The sequence below is a fragment of the Miniopterus schreibersii genome (genome assembly GCF_964146895.1).
Source record: "Miniopterus schreibersii genome assembly, chromosome: 18".
NCBI classification, from domain to species: domain Eukaryota; kingdom Metazoa; phylum Chordata; class Mammalia; order Chiroptera; family Miniopteridae; genus Miniopterus; species Miniopterus schreibersii.
In genome coordinates, this window is record NC_138121.1 from 9,263,213 (window position 1) to 9,282,882 (window position 19,670).

Below are 19,670 nucleotides of genomic sequence, written 5' to 3' on the forward strand. Positions count from 1 at the left end.
TACTTAACCTCCTGAACAAATGGGTTCGCTCTCTTGTGCTCTTGGCTCCCTTGGGACTCGTGTGACTCTGGGCTTGTGGGGCCCTTTGGCTCTTGCTTCCCTGCATTTGCCCATGTGGCCCACGGCCATGTGGACCCACACACAATGTACTAATGGATTACAACTAGCCTGATGCTGTATTGGACCCGTCTCCAACATGGAAAGGACACTCTGGACACTGGCTTTGCTTCCATCTTTGCTGAAACCCCAGCTACACTTCTATGACTGGATTAAGGGAAATTGGGGCTTTGGAAACCGAGGGGTGTAATTGCACAGAAAGAAAGCTTTTTACTACATCTCATCATCCCGTGGGGGCCTCTGGAAATGCTTATTCCAGCTGTACCCCAAAACCCCACTCCCACTAGCAATGGGGGAAAGACAAGGCAGGCCTTGCTCCCGTGACAATTGACCCAAAGTCTTTCTCCAGAACTATAATCTTAACCACTCTTTCTGAGAGTGTGAGCCACAGATTCTTAAAAGTACAGAACCCTGAGTCCCATTTCAGACCTACTGAATTCGGGCTCCAGGGTGAGCAGGCTGGGAATCTGCACCTTCAAGCCATTGCCCCCTTCCCTGCCTTTTCCCTCTCCTCTCTCCCTGCCTCCACCCTGCACTGCCCTCCAAATTAGGGGGTTTGGTGCCTAGCCAAAGTTTTAGAGCCCCTTGCAGCAGGTCACCCCACTCTCACCTGCCCAAGGCTTGCAGAGGCCTTTGAGTAGTAGCTGCCTACAGTCTTCTCATTTTCTGCCCTTTGCCCAGCTCCCCCACCCTGTGTTCTCTGTACATTCCTCAGAAAGGGTGGGGCCAGGTTAAAAAAACAAAAAAATGAATGGCTGGGAATTCCCAGCCTGAAGCTGGATAATATTCGCTGGGAGACACAATGTGAGCTTGTGAGTGTGTATGTATGTGTACGCACAAGCTCTGTTCTTGGGTGTGCGAATGAAGATCACCCGTGACTTCATTTGTTTCTGCTCAGTCACGTGCTTTCTTGGTGCCGGGCTGGCTTTTCTTAGCCGACTGCCAACTTCAGCAGCCGTGCCCATGTGAGATAGTTTTATCTCACCAACTGGGGGTGGGGGTGGTGCCTCTGAGCCCAGGAGAATTTCAGAGTGGTGCCTATTTAGGAAGAGAGACCCCCGCTCTTACCTTCAAGGGATCTGTTGCCCCCAGAGGACAGACTAGATTTATTTGTAGCAAGCACCTTGCTTTTTAGCCAACAGGAGTGGAATATAACATGGGGCTTTCTGGCTGGGTGACTTTGGGCAAGTTGTTTAACCTCTCTAGGCCTCAGTTTTCTCCTCTGTAGAGTGGGAATAATAACAACTCACCTTGTGGGTGAAAACGTCATAAGACAATACTTGCTAAACACTTAGGAAAATGGCCTGTCCATAGCGAGCTCTGGGTAAGCAGAGCCTTTGATTATGCAATAGATGCTTCCAGAAGGTTTGAAACATTCTATTCCCATTGGCTTTTGTTATTGATACCCAAACAAGATTATAAAATTATACGATTTCTATAAAGAAATGCAGTCGTCTTCGTTTTCAGTAAATTAGGGTGAAAAAATGTCATAGTGTCATCAAGCTGATAAGAATAATTTGTACATTTCCCCCCTAAGCTAATAGATGCTGTTCAAGTTGACGTGACTTTTCTCTTCTAAGTTGCTTTTGGACTTGGCAAGGCCCAAACTCATGAATCCCAGTTAATTAAAGCAAACTAGCAAGACGTCTGAATCTTAGACTTGGACAGAAAGGAAAGTTGATTGGTTTTCAAGTCCTTGGAGACTGTGCTAGTCAGTCAGGCTCCCTGAGAGTTTCTGGCTTGTTGCCCTCTGGGTACATAAGAAGGGTGCTCTTCCTGCTCCCTTGGGGTGCATGGGGGCCTAGCAACCAGGCTGGCCAGTGCACTGAGAGTGGAAATGACATGTGTCACAAGATTCAAACATTTAATTGCTGGTAAGAAAACTCTTAGGCCCTCTCACCCAGCCCCTGGCCACATGGCAGAAAACGATGGCATCATTGAGTCCCAGAGTGAACATGACTCAGTACCTCCAGCCAGAAAGAGCCCCAGCTGATCTCTGTGAAAGCAACAAAGCTTTGTGGTTTTAAGCCACTGAGATTCTGAGTTAGTTGTTATTGCAGCGTAATCTTGCTTAGCCTGACTGATAGAACAATCAGGAAGAAAAAATACATTGTTTCTTGCACTCCGTAGGAATGATTTGTAAGAGCCTGCATGATACTGTTATAGGCTTGGAAACATTAATTAACTGGGATAAACAGTCTTTTCAGTATGCAGCTTGGCCCTCTTCATTTGCTCTCTTTGCAGACAGAATAAAGGTCAGTCTCAGCTTGGCTAGCTGCCTATGGGTTTATTCGGAATTCTCACTGCATGGAATTGGAAAGAAGAGATATTTTGTAGTTTCTCTGAAATACATTGGCGTTCGGGTGTTCTAATGGCTCAGATATGCTGCTGCTCACTTTAGCATTCAAGGAGGTAAATGGGGGGAAATATTAATAGTACTGAGCTATTTGCCAGCTGTTTGCCAGGTGATCTGCATCAATCAGTCTTTCATTTACCTCCTAAACCCAGAAGCCTGATCAGGGTAATCTGGGCCTGTTGGCACAGGAATCTGGCATTTTTGCACAGGTCTAGAAGCTGACATGTGCACTTCCTGTGTCTTTGTTTTCCTGGAGGATTTCAATTGCTCCACTGGCTCCAGTCTTGTTTCTCGGGATGCTGGTTCCCCCATTCTCACCCCTCTCCTCCCCAACACCTTTGGCCACACATTTTCTTATATCTCCAAGTCAATCTCTCTTGCACCTCTGAGTCATTGTACTAGCTGTTCCCCTGTTGGAATAACTTCTCCCTTTACAGTTCTCCTGGCCAACTCCAACTCATCAGCTTCTATGATGCTTCCTCCAGGAGGTCTTCCCTGACTTCTTAGCCTAATGAAGGTTCCCTGCTATGGGGACTCACCCTACCTGTGCCTATCACAAGCCTCAGGTGACACGGCTATGCCTGCTTGTTTCACTGTGCTTCTGTAAGATGCGTGGGGCAGGCATGTGCATTTCTCTTTCCTCTTTGTGCCCCTGTGACCACCACATGTCCTGGAAGGAGTCAAAGAGGGGAAAGGCCACCGGTCTGACCTGGTGTCTGTCCCATATGGCTTTCTAATATATGGAAAGCCCACCCATCCATGTGGGGACCTGATTCCAAGGCATTTCCTGGTGAAAAAATATTTAATTACCTCAAAGAGATATCAGAGACTAAAAGCAACCATTTATAAAGACATGTCCAAGTCATTCCTGAACCCCTCTGACCCTTCATCATCACATCCTGGTGAAGAAATTGCTCCCCAGGCCCAGCCAAGACCCCCAGGGAAACCTGGACTGGGTCAAGGCTCTGACTGTCCCCCAAATCCCCAGAGGAGTGAGCAGGCAGAGAGGGAATCTAGCAGCCCTGGGGACAGAACCCCCTCCTTGTGAGGTTCCCTGTTCCCGTCACACACCACTGTGAGACTGTGAATGAATTTCATCAATTAATTTCGGTCTCAGCCCTAAGATAGGCCCTACTAATACAAGCTCTGTTTTCCAGATGGAAGCCCCAAGACACAGAGAATTCAGGATTTTACCCAAAATCACATAGCTAGTGACTAAGCCAGCAGGCAGTCCAATTCTAAAGACCCCATTCTTTCTTTTTTTGTAAATTGTGGTATAGTTACATTATACATAGTTATATATTACATTATCGTAATTATATAATAAATATTTATTGGATGGACTAACTCACCATGGTGAAAAGAAAGAAATATACCTGTCAACACACATGACTCTCAGTTCAACAGGCTGGATGTGAAAGTATAGACGCAATATGATATTAATATAAGGCTTAAAAACCATACATAAGCACTGCTGCAATATTGTTTAAGGACATGCACACATTCGTTAGTAAACTACGAAGAAATGCATGGGGCCAATGGATGCCCCACTCGGTTTCCATTAGTCCACAGAGGGGTGGATTAGGGGAGGCACCTGGGGCCTCAGGGGGCGGGAATATCTACTCTTCACCTGGTGGTGGGCACATGATGTGGTGAACAATGCTGGTGCTCCCCACCCCCAGACCCACTCCCTTCAGCTGCTTCACTTTTAACTTGAACTCGGGCGCCCCCGTGTGGTCAGGGGGAAGCTACCCTCCTGGGACTTGGCCTGAGGTGACACCTTTGCCGGGCTTCCACCCCTTCCCTGTCCTCATGTGCCTACCCCACACCCACCTCCCTTAATGAACCCAACCTGAGACAAGGAAACGGATCCCCCGATCCCCAGCTTTCAGCCTACCAGGAAGGCAGGAAGGAGGAGGAGCTGGCTGGGGGAGGAGGGATCGGATGGGTGAGAAAGACTTCAAGGAGCAGATGGAAAACGGAGGGGAAAGACGACCAGCTCCCTAAGTAAGTCTATACATTCAAAGTGATCCCAATAAAAACACCAAGTCATTTTTGGAACTAGATTAGATAGTTTTAGTTTCACTTAAAAATAAAAAAGAAATGAGTTGGGAAAGCTAAAAGAGCCAGGCAAGGCAGGCAGGAGGGAGGACCCTGTGAAAAGCCAAGTGGGGTTGAGGGGAAAGGCCCCGCATGTGGAAGGACAAGCCACAGCCCCTCTGGCCCTGGGCCCAGAGGCTGCTGAGACGCCCGCTGCTCTCTGGAAAGGGAATGGGGTGGGGGACCTGAGTGGCTTCTGGGCGCCCATCCTTCCCTAGTCTGAGCCCTGCTCAGAAGCAGCCCTGCACCCTCAGCCCCACTCTGGGGGAGCCATGATCTTGATAGGACTTTGTCACATGTCAAGTCGCCAAATGCTGATGGCCCTTTCCCTGCTGGCTTTTTTGCAGTGGCTGAGGTTGGGCAGGAATGTGGGGGGACCCCCAAGCCTTTTAAAGGGGCCTGATCTGCCCTGGTCAGTGTGGCTCAGTGGGTTGGGTGTTGTCTAGTGCGCCAAAAGGTTGCTGGTTTGATTTCTGGTCAGGCACATGCCCAGGCTGTGGGCTTGGTCCCCAGGAGGTAGCGTGCAGGAGGCAGCCAATTGATGTTTCTCTATCTCCCCCCCTCTCTAAAAATCAATAAAAATATTTCAAATAAATAAATAGATAAAGGGTCCAGATCCACAGGTTCCTTAGAAAGGGTGCCAGAGTCTCCTTTCCGGGGCTGGGCTCTTAGTGCTGACCCTGGTGCTGAAAACAGCTTCCTGGGAGCACAGAGGGTCCCCCTTGGCCGGAAGGATCCCCCCAGCAGGCTGCAGCAGACTTCTGACTTCTAAAGGAAGAGCCTGTTATTGCACCCTGAGGGGTGAGCCTTGAACTGGCCACTTGGCAGTGCAGCCTGAATTGTCCCGGTGCCATGGGGAGGCCAAAGATCTGCCTGTGAAATAACTCGAGCAAATGGTCCCTGGAAAGAGCCGGACTCTAGCAGCGGGTAAAGGGAACTGATTTACAGGGCTGGAGAGGGAGCCCAGGTGAAGTCCGAAAGCCCAGGCATGAGAGAGACAAGTCCGTGGGTAAGAGTGAGCCTCGGTCAGAAGGGTTTATGGACCCGGTTTCAGGAACAACACCAGCCATAGGTTTGTCCACTCACTGAATTCAACACACGTGTATGGAGGGTCTGCCATGTGCCAGGGAATACACTTCACTGAACAAAAGGGACAAAGGCCTCTGCTCCATGGAGTCACATTCTCATGGGAATGGTGGGGGAGCTGCAGGTGGGAGACAGCAGAGAACAACAGGCACAATAAATAAATACAGTAAAGGGTGGCAGGGATGGCACCCCAGTTTCTGGCTATTACAGCAGAGAAAGAAAGACTAGAGCGGAGGAAGAGGTGGGGGTGCTGCAATTTTAAATAGGGTGGGTTTTATTAAAAGGGGACATTTAAGCAAAGATTTGAAGGAGGTGCAAAAGTGAGTCACGCAGGTACCTAGGGAAAGAACGCTCTAGACGGAAAGGACGGCCTGCGCAAGCGTCCTAAGGGGAAAGTGTGTCTGCAGGGCTGAGGCACCGTGAGCAGGCCGCGGGCCCCGCAGGGTAGGTGGGAGGGGGAGGGGCGGAGCACTCGGGTCTCATGGCCACCGTAGGCCTTTGGCTTTTCCTCGGAGTGTGACGGGGAGCCACGGGATGTCCTGCACAGAGGACACTCCCATTCCCCGCGGCGATGGTGCTGAGAAGAGCTTGCAAGAGGCAAGGGGGCAGTAGGGAGAGCACCGGGAGCAGCGGGGAAACCGGGGGGAGATGGGCGCTGGATGGATTCTGAAGGCAGAGCCGGGAGATCGCCTGGCAGATGGAAGCGGGGGCGAGCGAAAGAGGCGTCAGGGATGGCACCCCGGTTTCTGGCTCGAGTAGCCGGAAGGAAGGGGCTGGTGAGTGAAGGGGAGAGGAGCTGGTGTGGGGGTGGGTGGGAATCAGGGATCCAGCTTCAGGCGTGGTGGGTGGGAGGCGTGTGCTCAACGCGTTGAGTAGGCGCTTGGTACACGAGTGTGGAGTTGGCGAGGGAAATTTGGGAGGCATTGGCATGTAGATGGCATTTAAAGTCGGGAACATGTATTATTTGCCAGCTAGACGCACTAAGGCAGTTGATGTGAACCGAAGCTTTCTAATGTAGTTATGATTGTTATTCCCATTTTGCAGATGTGGAAACTGAGGCTTTGGAGAGAAGTGACTCGCTCAAAGTCTCACAACTTGTTGATGGCAGAGCTGAATTCACACCTGACTGAGGGTCTGCTCCTGGCCTCTCGGCTTAGAGGGACCCCTTGCTTAATCTTCTATGGGATGTCATATATGGGACATGGGTAGAATTTGGTTTGAGGGCTGGGTAGTACAGACAAGGAGAGGACAGAAGCAGCAAAGCAAGTCACAGAGTGAGGGACCACAGTGGCCCTCACGGGAGTTGAACTTTGGAGAGCTACAAGATGAGACCAAATAGGTGGGGATGTACCAGACTGATGGTAGGGCTTAAGGGTTGACCTGCTGAGTTTCAAGGGGAGGGGGAAGGAAGCTGGGAGCCATTGATGGTTCTTGAGGAGGGCTGCGTCTAGTGAGAGCAGCTCTTGAGAAAGATCTATCAGATCTATGCAGGCTGGATGGGGTCAGGAGGGACCAGAGAAGAGGAAAGATGCTTGGTACTAGCTGGTGTAAAGGATTCGGGCTCAGCCAGTGAGAATGAGAGAGAAGTGAGAAAGCTGAGCATCGTCCTAAGACGTCACTGAGCAGTCTGGGCCTGGAGGCGAGCAATGAGTCAGGGGCAAAGTTCCAGACCAGAAGGGCAGACGCGGAGGTGAGGAAGGCTCTGGCCTGAACAGAAAAAGGGGAAGTTGGCTGGGACGGAACTCGGTCGTGCTGTTCTTGTTTTGGGGGCTGAGTGAACCACAAGGGAACAGATTTCTACTCCTCAGCAGCCCACGGTCCAGTATGGGTCACAGTCTGCACAGAGGTGGCTGGACCACAAGGTAGAGAGCTAAGGCACCTGTCAGTACAGGCAAGAGGCCAGAGGCCAGGAACATGTGTCTGATCAGTCACTAGCCAGGGTTGGGGATAGAGATTTACGGAACGTCCATCCCAAGGCCACAGGCCTGAGTGGATGACATCAGGGAGGGAGAGCAGGTTGCTTGAGGAGAAAACAAACCCTAGGACAGAGCTCCAGGCATGCTTCTGCCACCTGCTGGCTCTGTGTGTCCTTGGACCAGTTTATTTATTTATTTTTAAATCCTTGCCTGAGGATATTTTTTCCATTGCTTTTCAGAGAGAGTGGAAGGGAGGGAGAGAGAGAGAAACATTGATGTGAGGCAGGAGGCAACATCAATTAGTTGCCTCCTGCACCTGTCTTGACCAAGGCTGGGAATGGAGCCTGCAACAGAGGTATGTGCCCTTGGCCAGAATCAAACCCGGGACCCTTCAGTCCAGGGGCCGATGCTCTAACCACTGAGCCAAACCAGCTAGGGCTGGACCAGTTTCTTAACCACTGTGGTTGGTCCCCAGTTTCCTCATCTGTAAAATGTGGATAATAGTTCTTACTGCCGAGGGCTGTTGTGAGGACAATGTAAACTCATAGATGCAACTGCTGAGAACCCCACCGATGTTGTGGTGAGAGCTTGAGGATGACACTGAGAAGAGAGGCCCACAGAGAGCTCCCCTGGGAAAGAACCACGTTTCAAATCCTGGAGGAGGAAAGTCAAGAAGGGAAATGGCCCCAGTGATGACAGAGATTCACCAACCCAGCTGGAGCCCTGGAACTTTACAGGCATCATCTCAGTTCATTCTCCCAGCAATGCCACGAGGGGCATCTATCAGCCTGTCCATTTTACAGATGAGGAGAGTGAGGTCCACAGACTTGTTCACAGAACCTGGGACCACGGCTGTAGATGATGCTTTCAGAACATCTGCGGGTAACCACTGCCCCACGGTGCCCTTTATGTGGGGATGGCAAGTTCAGGGAGTAGTGGTGTCCCTAGAGTTTCAGGGCCAGAAACCACATTACTAAGAACTAAATCACAAGTGGGCAGAGAGGAAATAGCAGTGGGAGGTGTAGACTACACATTGGAGAAATTTGGTCATGAGCGAAAGGAGAAATGGGAAGGCAGCAAGCTGGGGGTTAGGAGGAAGGGCCGCTGGGATCAAAGAGAGGTGTTCTGGGAGCAGGGGGGCTGCATCAGGTCATCAGCAGAGGGGAAGGGGCCATGGGCTGGGAGGGTGTGAAGAGCGGAGGCCCTTTGGGGACGAAGCCACAGCTGAAACAATTTAGTTTTGGCAGAGGCACGAATGGCCACAACTCACTAGGAAGCTGTGAACCAGATGGAAATGGAGCCAGAGTGCCTTGGTGGGGTCCCGCTGCCTCATCCATGACAGGGGGATTCAGGTATGTCTCGTGAACTGGGAGGCACCCTGGATCAAAAATAATTTGTGCTGGGCTGAATGCAAGCTGGGCCCCTGTTGTGGTTCAGAAATTTGCAAGCGTCCATGCATCCATCCGTGGATCCATCATCCATCAACCCATTCACTCATGCATGCACCCTTCTTTCCATCCATCCATCCATCCATCCATCCATCCATCCATCCATCCATCCATCCACCTATTCATTTAACCCCCTACTTCTTCATCCATTAAATTAACATATTTTATTGCGTACCTACTGGGTGCTAAGTCCTGTAGGTACAAACTGGAACATAAAGGCGGTACTATTTTCAAGGCGTTCACAGCAATAAACCAACAATCACAATGCAATGTGAAGAGAGCTTCATAAGGAAGTTTGTGACATGTGAGGACACAGAGGAAAGTGGGGCTAAAGGGAGGAAGTGAGGGTTTCAGCTGCAATCTGAAGGAAGCAAGGAAAGGAAGTGGGGTGAGAGCAGGAGAGAGTGTCCTAGAGGGAGGAACAGCCTGTACCGAGGCTTGGGTGTCAGCGAGAGCTGGCGTTTTCCAGGAACAGAAGGTTGACATGGCTAAAGAGAGTGATGTGGTGGGTGGTGGGGCTGGGCACAAAAGTTGAGGCTGGAGAAGTTGGTAGGAATCTGGACTTCACTCTGAGAGCAATGGGGAGGCTCGGAAGGATTTTTGAGAGTGGGGAGCCTTGCTCAGATTTGTGTTTGGAGGGGATCCCTGGGCTTCGGGGAAGAGAACAGGCTAGAGGGGCAAGCCTGGAAGCCGGGACAGGAGCGTGGGGTGGGGTGGGGTCCCGCAGAGATGGAGGAGGTGGCCATGTGCGTGGTGAGAAGATGAATTCAACACACATCCAGCTGCTGACGTAGCAGGTCTTGCTGATTGAAGGAGGGAGTTGAGGGATGGCCCGTGCGTTTCTGGCCTGAATAAATCGAGCAGACCGACAACCTGTCAGGAACAACTGGCTCCTCAGTGAGCACATCAGGTCCTTGGGACAGGGGAGCGGGACATATTTTGGGACTGGGGAATGGTAAAAACATTTGGGACCTTCACATCTCAGCTGCCATGGGCAGGACAGGACGAGTCTAGCTTCAGCTGGTCAGAGGATGGAGCTGAGTGGATAAAAGACTAGATCCTTACCGAGATGCTACATGAGACCCTGGACAAGTCATTGCACCTCCTTTAGCCTCAGCTGACATGGAAGTGACCTGGGGTGATGGCTTTTGCTATCCCAGTGGCACTGTCATGTGCAGTTTGAAGATGATAAATTGCTTCCACCCCAGCAACCTGTCCCCTGCTCTGCAGCCTGGGGCTGAGTTCTTGGCATTGTGATAGCAGCATCCCTGGTCCCTCCCCAGCCCACAGTAGAGCCAAGGATGGGGCAGGAACCCTCATTTCCTCCCTTTCAGGGTAAGGGACCCAGAACCCAGCCCCTTCAGGCTGAGCGGGGTGGGTAGATGAGGGTGTTGATGGCTTCCAGCTGGTTTTATCCCAAAGCAACTCCCTACAGCTGCAATTTCCAGGCGGGGCAGGAGTGGCAGGTGCTCGGGCAGGGTGTCTGGCTGGCCTGAGTCAGGTACTGAGATAGGGAGTCACCGTCGCGCTTCCTCCCACTCAGATCTAATTTCGCTTTGACTGTTCTTTTAACAGGCCCCGGGGCTGGCTTGTTTCCCTGCTTGTGCCCTTGTCCTTCTTCCAGCAGGAGTTCCCTATCCCCTATGGCCCCTCCATAGAGCTCTGCCTCACTGCTGCCTCCTCCAGGGAGCAGTCCTGATTTTCCTAACAGATCCCTGCAGAGTCCACACAGCACCATAAAGTTCTTGAGGCCCTTATCACAGGCCCAGGCTCCAGGACACCCCACCTGGAAGGTCCCTTAGAATCCGTTTCACAGCGAGGAGGAATAAATCGGTTAATCCCTGGTGAGGAAACCACCTGAAAATATCCCTGGTCTCTGCGGCCTTCCAAGTAAGGCCAAGAGATGTGCTTGCCCTCCATGGTTTCTCCGAGGCCCCTGCTCAGCTTTACCTCTTTGTCTGTTGGTCCTGTATCCACTCAGCCAAGCTTCATGGAAAGGCCGCTGTGTGCCAGGCACTGTGCTTGGAGCTGGGGACACATGGTGGTGGGCAAAGCAGACACAGCCCTGCCCTCATGAAGCTTGTTCTCTCGGGGTCACATCCATGCTCTTGTCCACCAGCATTTCGTGCTGTTTTCCTCGTTTGTCTCTGCACATTTCTTCCTCTGCACCTTGCTAAGCACCTCCCTCAGGTGGAATGCCTGCCCCTCCTTCTCTTAGTATAAATCCTCCCACCCACAAGGCCCAGTTCCCTGGCCTCTGCCTCCAGGCAGCCTTCCAAGTTGGCCAGTGGCATCCTCTCCCCACTCTGGGCCCTGCACCTCCCCATGTGGAGCCAGGCCTCACTCCTCCAGCCCCACCAGCTCCCCCAAGGGCAGGGGCTGCATCTGGCCTCCCCCCCCCCAGCCCCTGCGCAGCCAGGCACACAGCAGGTGCACACAGGCACACTTTCCATCCTGTTCCCCCTCCCTCCCCGGCCAGAGAGCCTGCACCAGCCCAGACCTAGTGCAGACTGTCTGTTCCTGCTGTTGTCACCCGTTCCCTAGAAGGGACAGGGGAATTTGGGTCCTTCTGGAGAAAAGTTCTGAGTTTGCAGCAGAACAGGGGAGACTTGTAACCCATTTGGGAATTTCCCCAGCGGTGGGGCCTGGGCCTCACCAGGAACAAACTGCTACTCATCACAGTCACAGTTCCCTCTTGTCCAGCATAGAGCATTCGGGGATCCCTGTGGCAGGTGGAGAAGCCACAGATGGTGGGCAGAAGCCACTGGGCAGAGGCCATGGGGTAGAGAGAGGTCAGGGGACACTCCACCTGAGAGGGCTACATTAGCAGACACTTTCCCTCTGTCTCCTTGTAGGACCCAGGCCCTCCCCATGCACCTCTGTGCCCAAGGCTCTGTCTCTGGGCCAGAGCTTCCCTCTCCCCAACCAGGGTCTCCAGGGCACGAGCACCCCTTCCCAACCCCAGCCTGGCCTCCTCTGCCTCAGCAGGTTGGGGACTGCTTGGTGCTCCTCTGTTGGAGGTGGAGGTGGCCCCCAACATCTGCAGGAAGCTGGTGTCAAACATAAGCACAAGCAGGAGGGCCCCACTCCCCTCCCCTCCACTGCATGTGCTGGGGAGGCGGCCTGGGGGACAGAATGCATGGCCCAGCCGTACAGGCTGGGGGCAAAGAACAGGCCCAGGCTGTGGCTTGAGGAGTGGGTGGGGTTAGAGGTCTCTGGCAGGTGATGTAGCCCTAAGAGAAGCAGAGAAATGCTACCATTTTGGTGGGCCTCCCCTGGGACAGTCCAAATGTCCCTCTACTGGTAATGGCACTGAGGCCCAGAGAGGGTCTGTGAGCTGCCCAAGGTCACAGAGCGAGACAGAGAGAGAGGATCCTGCCCACGAGAGGCAAAAGTCTCTTAGACAGGACGACTCCCTGCCCCCTGGAACTGAAGCAGCCCCATCCTCCCAAGGAGACCCTGGGGGAGGAAGAGGAGCGCCTGGCTTTTCCCTCCCATGGTCTACTCCAGTGTCATGGTTTCCTCTCAGATTCACGGTCTGAACTCCTGCTCCTGGTAGAGTCGGTTTCAACACATAGCACCTGCCCTTGTTATCAACAGTGGGGATGGAATTCGCGAATGGCTCCATGACTAACAGCTGACTGTGAGAGGGCATTGCAGGGGCAGTGTCGTTCCAAGCAGCCCCTGGTCACCCAGGGACAGGTGGAGGAGCCAGGCCTAGACCCCATGGATCAGAATCGAAGTCCAGAGTTGCCCTGCTGAGATGCTGCCCACCCAGAGGTGGGAGGGACTCTCACCTAATTAAGGGGCTTTCAACATCTGGCCCGGGGAGCCCTAAGCAGATGAGTGGCCATTCTCTCTGGTGACCAGCGGACTGAGCCGATGCAGTGACGCTGTGGCCCACGGGTTCATGGGAAGTCTGCTCAGGGCCTGGACCCTGACCACACGTCCAATGCAGACTTGGCTCTGCTGGGAACCAGCGGCATCATCGCTCAGAGGTCCTCCCATTCTGTGCTTCAGCCTGGAGTGAGATGCTGTGTTTGGGGGAATGTGGATTCCGAATCTACACAAATTCAAATACGGACTAAATGATGATTAAAAACTGTCAGGCTCTGGCCCTAGCTGGTTTGGTTCAGTGGTTAGAGCGTCGATCCTCAGATGGATGGGTCTTGGGTTCGATTCCTAGTGGTTGGAGTCTGGTCAAGGGCATGTACCTCAGTTGCAGGCTCAATCCCCAGCCCCGGTTGGGTGCGCAGGAGGCAACCGATAGATGTGTCTCTCTCACACTGATGTATCTCTCTTGAAAAGCAATGGAAAAAATATCCTTGAGTGAGGATTTAAAAAAAAAAAATTATTCAGCCCGGCTGGTGTGGCTCAGCGGTTGAGCATTCAGGAGACTGTGGTTCGATTCCTGGTCAGGGCATTTGCCCAGGTTGCAGGCTCCATCCCCAGTGGGGGGCATGCAGGAGGCAGCCGATCAATGACTCTCTCATCATTGATGTTTCTCTCTCTCCCTCTTTCTTCCTCTCTTTGAAGTCAATGAAGACATATTTAAAAAACAAAAAATAATTATTAAAAACAAAAAGACACACCTGTCAGACTCTGGCCTTCTGTGGCTCAGCAGAAGACCCTGAACTTGAACATGGGGAAGGACCCACAACCAAAGTGGGCCCAGCCTAGCCTAGCCTTTCTCAGAATGAGATGGAGCTGCGGCCCTCCCCGCAGGGAGATGCCCGCATGGCCCTGCAGCCGGAGGTCCCGAGGAGAGGCGGCCTTCCTGCACCTGGAGCTCCTCCGGGCCCAGGTTAAGCAGCCTCTCTTGGCCCCAGCCTGGCTGTCCCCCTCCCAGGGCACCGTGCACAAAGGAGGCTCGGAGCAGGACGGGCCGGTCTAAGATAAAGCTTTTTCTGTTATTCTAATAGAGGAACCAAGAAATATCTCTGCAAAAGAAGAAGTATCGTCGTGACCCCCCGATGCATACACCTCGGTCCCCAGCTGAGTGCCCATTCTCTGGAAAGCCACAAACATTCCAAGCCTGGGCTTCTACTGAATCATCTCAGACACTTTGAACTCCACTGACCTGGGACAGATGGGAGGAAGAGGCGGTGGGAGGCGGGGCAAGGTCCCTGAGGAGGTTAAATAGGTCACCTCCACCCTTGCCTCTTAGCCTGTCTCCCCCGAGCAGACAGACCCACCGCAGAGACCTTCTCCTGGACTCCCGGCACCATGACCCCCTTGAAGATGCTGCTCCTGGTCACCCTCCTCCTGGGGGCTTCTCTGCAGGACACCCGTGCAGGTGAGAACAGGGGAGAGGGGTAGGCACCGAGGCTACCACAGCAACGCACGCAGTTGTGTATTCACACCTCACTTTTTCCTACAACCACATGAGAGGTCGGCAGCAATGGGATTTTGAGGGAGGCGTTCAGGGGAAAATGATGATGATGGTAACGATGAAGAGGAGGGGGGAGGGCCCAGCACCTGGGGACTGGCCTGGTGAGGACACAGTGCTCCCACATCTCACACTCCAGTGGTTGTGAGGCAGTGACTGTGGTCATTTTGACAGCGAAAAGCAAGGAATTCTAAAAGCATCTGTCAGCATGTGTCGGATGAATGGGTCTCCCGTATCACGGGGGAATCAGCATAAAGGCAGGAGAACCGGTTCCCAGAGGATATGAAAAAAGATCTGTGCATCCCATTGGGAAAGAAGGGCTGAAATCAGATCCAAAGCTGGCGGGGCCCGCCTGCCCCACAGCCCCAGCGGCCTCCGGGCCTATTTTGTGGGGCAGGGGCAGGCGGGCCACCTGCACAGCAGGTGGCACCTTCGCTCTCACTTCCGTGACACGCTGGGCCCGCTCAGCTCTGAGGGTGAGGCAGACCGGGGCACAGCCCCCCCCCCCCCCCCCCCCCCCCCCCCCCCCCCGGTCGGAGGGCAGCGGGCCTTCCTAGAAAGCACGCTAGCGCCGGCGTGGTGGTAGCGAAAGCCTCACGTCCCCAGCTTGTCTTCTTGCAAGTGTTGGATATTTGTCGTTGCGCAGAGATGAGGAAGCCGAGCCCCGGCCTCCGTTTTATCACCTGTACAATGGGGCAGTGGTAGCAACTGCCTCCAGGTGTGCTGGGAGGACTGAGCGGGCTGCTGCCCGGAAAGGCTCGGCTGGCCCAGAGTCAGGGCTGGAGTCAGGGCAGACACACATACAGATGCACACACAGACACACATGCAGGCAAGCCTGCACGACTCCCCAGACACACACAGATATATATACACAGAGACACATGAAGACGCACAGTCATGGACACACACACAAACCCTCCCAGGCACAGGGATACATGCACATACATACATACATTCACACTGAGATATACACACACATACATTCACACAGAGATACATGCACATACAAACACATTCACACAGAGACACACACATACATACATTCACACACAGGGCCTCCTACAGCCCACACAGAGACCTCACACACACAGACGTGTGCATGTGACACACACACAGGCACATGTTCAGGCTCCTCACATACTTCTCATGCAGAAACATACTCACAGATCCCCTCAAAACACACAGACACACACAACCCCATCCCTAACGCAGACCCACCCCTTTACCACACAGACACACACAGATATGCACACACAGACAGACAGACAGCCACACATACACAGACCCAGCACAGACCCTCGCTTAGCCGCAGACACGCACGGAAACACCTGCTCCTGTTTCTTCCTCTGCAGCTCGAGGGACGGGTGTGGGCCGGGAGTGCTGCCAGGAGTACTTCCACGGGATCATCCCCATCAGAAAGCTGGTGAGGTGGTACAGGACCTCAGAGGAGTGTTCCAGAGCCGCCATTGTGTAAGTCTGCCCCACCCCGGACCCTGGGCGCTGAGCATGGGAGCAGAGGGCCCTGGAAAGAGGAGAGGAGAGCATGGCCTTTGTCACCCCCACCACCTTGGCCCTGTTCCTGTACCCCACACTGCGATGTCCAAGGCCCAGGCCTTGAGGTCTGCTTCTGCATTGGTTTATGGGAATACTGAGGCCCTGAGAGAGATGGGACAGCCCTATGTCACACGGGCAGTGACAGCGGATGTAGTCACTTCCCTGGCCTGGGCCTGCATACCCCTAGCTCCCCTGCTCTTGGTGGGCTGGGCAGAATGAGGTGGGGGCAGAAGGTCCTCCTGCCCTGGCTCTCTGGGAGAGTCAAGAGTCACTGAGAACAGAGCCTGATGTCCCAGCTTCCCTATTGATGCAGTGTGACTTCAGCAAGTCCTGGCAGGTGCAGGACAAGGCTGCCTGGGGCTCTGCAGGGCCTTCCGCCCTGACACCCCTGACGGTTTTCTCCCCTTCTAGGTTTGTAACCGTCCAGGGCAAGTATATCTGTGTGGACCCCAAGGACACCAAGGTGAAGAGGACAGTCAAATACTTGAACATCATTAGGTCATAATGACCTCCGCATCCAGCGGTCCTGATTTGTCCCTGGACCATTTGGAAATTGCCCATGGCCTCAGTGTTTGCTGCCCCAATCCCCAGCTGCCTGGCTCCAGTGGAGGCCCTACAACGATGGAGAGGATTCCTGTCCCCTTTTCTGAACTGGAACCATGGATGAAAAGGCCCCGATTAAAGTCTTTCTTTCTCAGTGTGGGTCAGCGTGTTCTGTCCGCCCCAAGATGTCACACTGCAAGGGCACTCGGGGGACATCTGGTCCTGTCCTGCCCAGGTCAGAAAGGGAACTGAGGCTTAGAGGGGGACATGGCTGCTGCAGGCCACCCTCAGGTGAGGGAGGCCCTGTTGAGAGAGGCCCAGGCAGGGGTGGGGCTGACGGGGTCCATGGGAAGGGCAGGGCAGGGGTGGACCAGAGGTTCATTGGACCCTCCTCTCTGTGGTGTGTGGGCAGGTAGGGTTCTGGGCAGTGTCATCTGGGTTCTCTCAGGTCTCTTGTCTGCCCCCTAAGCCCCCCAGTCTCCTCCCAGACCAGCCTCTGTGCTCACCTGTGACCCCTTGCCCTGTGAGGAGCTAAGCACACACTTCCCCTTAAGTGTGTGATCCAGTTCCATGGATGCATCCAGCACCCTTCCTTGTAGGGTTCTACCGAGTACTGGGGAGCTCCCTGGCCTGGGGGTTCCTGCAGCCCCCTCCCCATCTCGCCCACATCTCACTGCAGAACCTTTGCAAGACCCAGGTCCCTCTCCCAGCTCAAACTCCAGGCCAGCACCCACGGCCCAAGTCCTGAGCCTGCTTCCAGCTGTCTGCAGTCTGAGCCTTGCCCGTGCCCTAGTGTCACCTCCCACTGTACCCAGCCCTCATCTCCTGCTCCAGTCAGGCTGCCCCCCCCTCCAGCCTCAGCCAGAGCCAGCCCCCCACAACAGCGCCCACCCGATTCTCTCTCCTGCTGATTCCTCCAGCTGCTGGGGACTGTAGGACAACCCGCCTTGCAACACCCCAGTCTCCCATTGACTACTGTGTGGGTCTGTCAGTCCTGACTCCTCCAGGAGGCTAAGGGACCCTGGGGACCCCACAGCCGTGAGCTCAGAAGGATGGGGACAGGGAAGTTATGAACCCCCACCCTTAGCCCCCTCTGTCCAGGCCCAGCTCAGGGGCTGGAGCCCGCGTGCACAGGGGGGATCTTCAGATTCTAGTTCTGTCTCACTCTCCTGACTGCCCGTGGACATGTAGCTTCTCTCTCTAGGATGCGTCTGGGGGCAGAGGAACTTGGTGGTCTTCCTAGGATTTTGTGACCTGCATTGTTTTTTCAGGCAAAGCTTTTGCCTCTTGCTGCCTTCTTGTGGTCAATCATCTCACTGCAGGCTGAACTAGCTCTCTTTCCAGTCTCGGGCATAAAACAATGATAATAGTGAATGAGGCTGATGATGGTGATGAACGGGCTTACTCTGTGACCCCAGGGTCTCCCGGCCACAGGTGGGCTCTTCCCCTGCCCTGATCTCGAGGAATATTCCTCAAACAACTGCCTCAGACCCAGAGTCTTGGGAGCTCATCAGTCCGAGTTCTCTGTGGGAAAATGTTGTCTGGGTCCATGGGGCCGGGGCATGATCATGGAGGAAGCACGATCTTGTGGATTTGGGGGTGAGGGGTAGACAAGGAGCCAGCAAAGGAGAGCGAGGATTCTTCACCCTGTAGGCCAGAGCTGGAAAAACTCAGAATGTGCATTGAATCCAGTGCACTGTGAAATTGTCTTAAAAGAAGCAAAACCTTTCCATCCCAGTGAGATGGTCCTCGGAGGCCCGTGCTGTAACTCCCATGAGCAGAGCTGCTGCGAGGACTGCGTGTGTGTGTGTGGGGGGGGGGGGTTGGGGTGCGGGAGATGCGGGAGATGGGATGAGCCGCCGTGCCCCCCTGCAGGTTCCAGTCGGGGAGGTGCAGGGCTTTGTTTGGGGCTAGTGCGCATTTTCCTTAAGACCCAGGGTTTTATGTGGGTTTTCCTAGTTTTTTAAATGCAATGTCTTATAAACACAAAATACCTAATGCACGTGTAGGAAGTACAAGCCAATAATAAGATAAACATCCGTATACACACACAAGCACATACAGGCCCACCACAGACCTTAATGAACGGAAACTTCCTGCCGCTCTAAAGTCCCTGTTGCCATCCTCTCATCAATCTCCGGAGACAGAAATGTCCCTGAATTTTGTGTTTATCGTGTCCCTAGATTTCCTTTGGTCCGTCACACGTGTGTATATACATAGGCGTGAACATGTATATATATGTAGTGTAATCCCTAGCAATGTACCGATACATCTTACATGTTTTTAAACTTTTGGACTTTATGTCCAAGGTGACAGACTTCCTACGCGCACGCTTCTGTGACTCGCTCCTGCGGCTCCACGTTCTGCGAGATTCGTCCACGTGGGTGTGCGCAGCTGTGGCTCATCACCGTTCACCACGTGAGTGCGGGCAGCTCATTCATCCGTCCTCTTGTTGAGGGCCACGTGGACCAGTGCCAGGTTCTTGCTATTCCAAATCGTGCTGCTGTGAGCAGTCTTCCACTTGCCTTCTGGTGCGCGTGTAAGAGAATTTGTCCAGGGCAGCGGTTCTCAACCTTGGATGCGCTCCAAAATTACCCGGGAAAGCTTTGCGAAATGCTGACACCCTCGGCTCCATTGCAAAAGATGCACTTGGCTGGCCTTTGGAGGGGAGGGGGTCCCAGGTGTAGGCTTTTTCATGTTGTTTTTCAGAAGCTACTCAGGTGACTAATATACAGCCAGTGCTGAAGTTGACACTATGGGGTGTAACTGCCCAAACCCATCCCCCGACGGTGTGGGAGAGTCCCCACCTGGCCCTATCTTTGCCAATACCTGGGAATGGCTCCCGGTGTAGCTTTCCCCTCCCCCCACCCAATTGCCGCTAGCTGGAAGATCATCAGAAAGCAAAGCCCTGCTTCTGCCCAACAACCAGAGCGCTTCCTGCCCGCCAGGCTTCCTGTGGGACCCTTCGTCCAGCCCCACTGTCCGCCAGCACACTGGGGACCCGTTCCAGTGGCGCGAGGGGTTTGATTTTGCAAAGCAAGGAGGCTTCTCAGCCTGGAGCAGGTAAGGCCTCCCGTCTCCTCCTCTCACTCCCACACTCCAGCTCCAAAGCCCCCCCCCCCTTGCTTTCGGTCCCTTCGAGCTACCTCGTGGTTCCGTT

At 53.7% G+C, this 19,670-nt stretch overlaps 1 protein-coding gene across 1 annotated transcript; it reads left to right on the forward strand.

The window, feature by feature from the left end:
- Positions 1–13,945: 13,945 nt before the first annotated feature.
- On the forward strand, positions 13,946–16,663 carry CCL17 (C-C motif chemokine ligand 17). Its single transcript, XM_081117704.1, has 3 exons — positions 13,946–14,319; positions 15,766–15,883; positions 16,379–16,663. Exons 1-3 carry the CDS (start codon positions 14,250–14,252, stop codon positions 16,470–16,472), a joined length of 282 nt encoding a protein of 93 aa, XP_080973830.1. The 5' UTR covers positions 13,946–14,249; the 3' UTR covers positions 16,473–16,663.
- Positions 16,664–19,670: the final 3,007 nt, after the last annotated feature.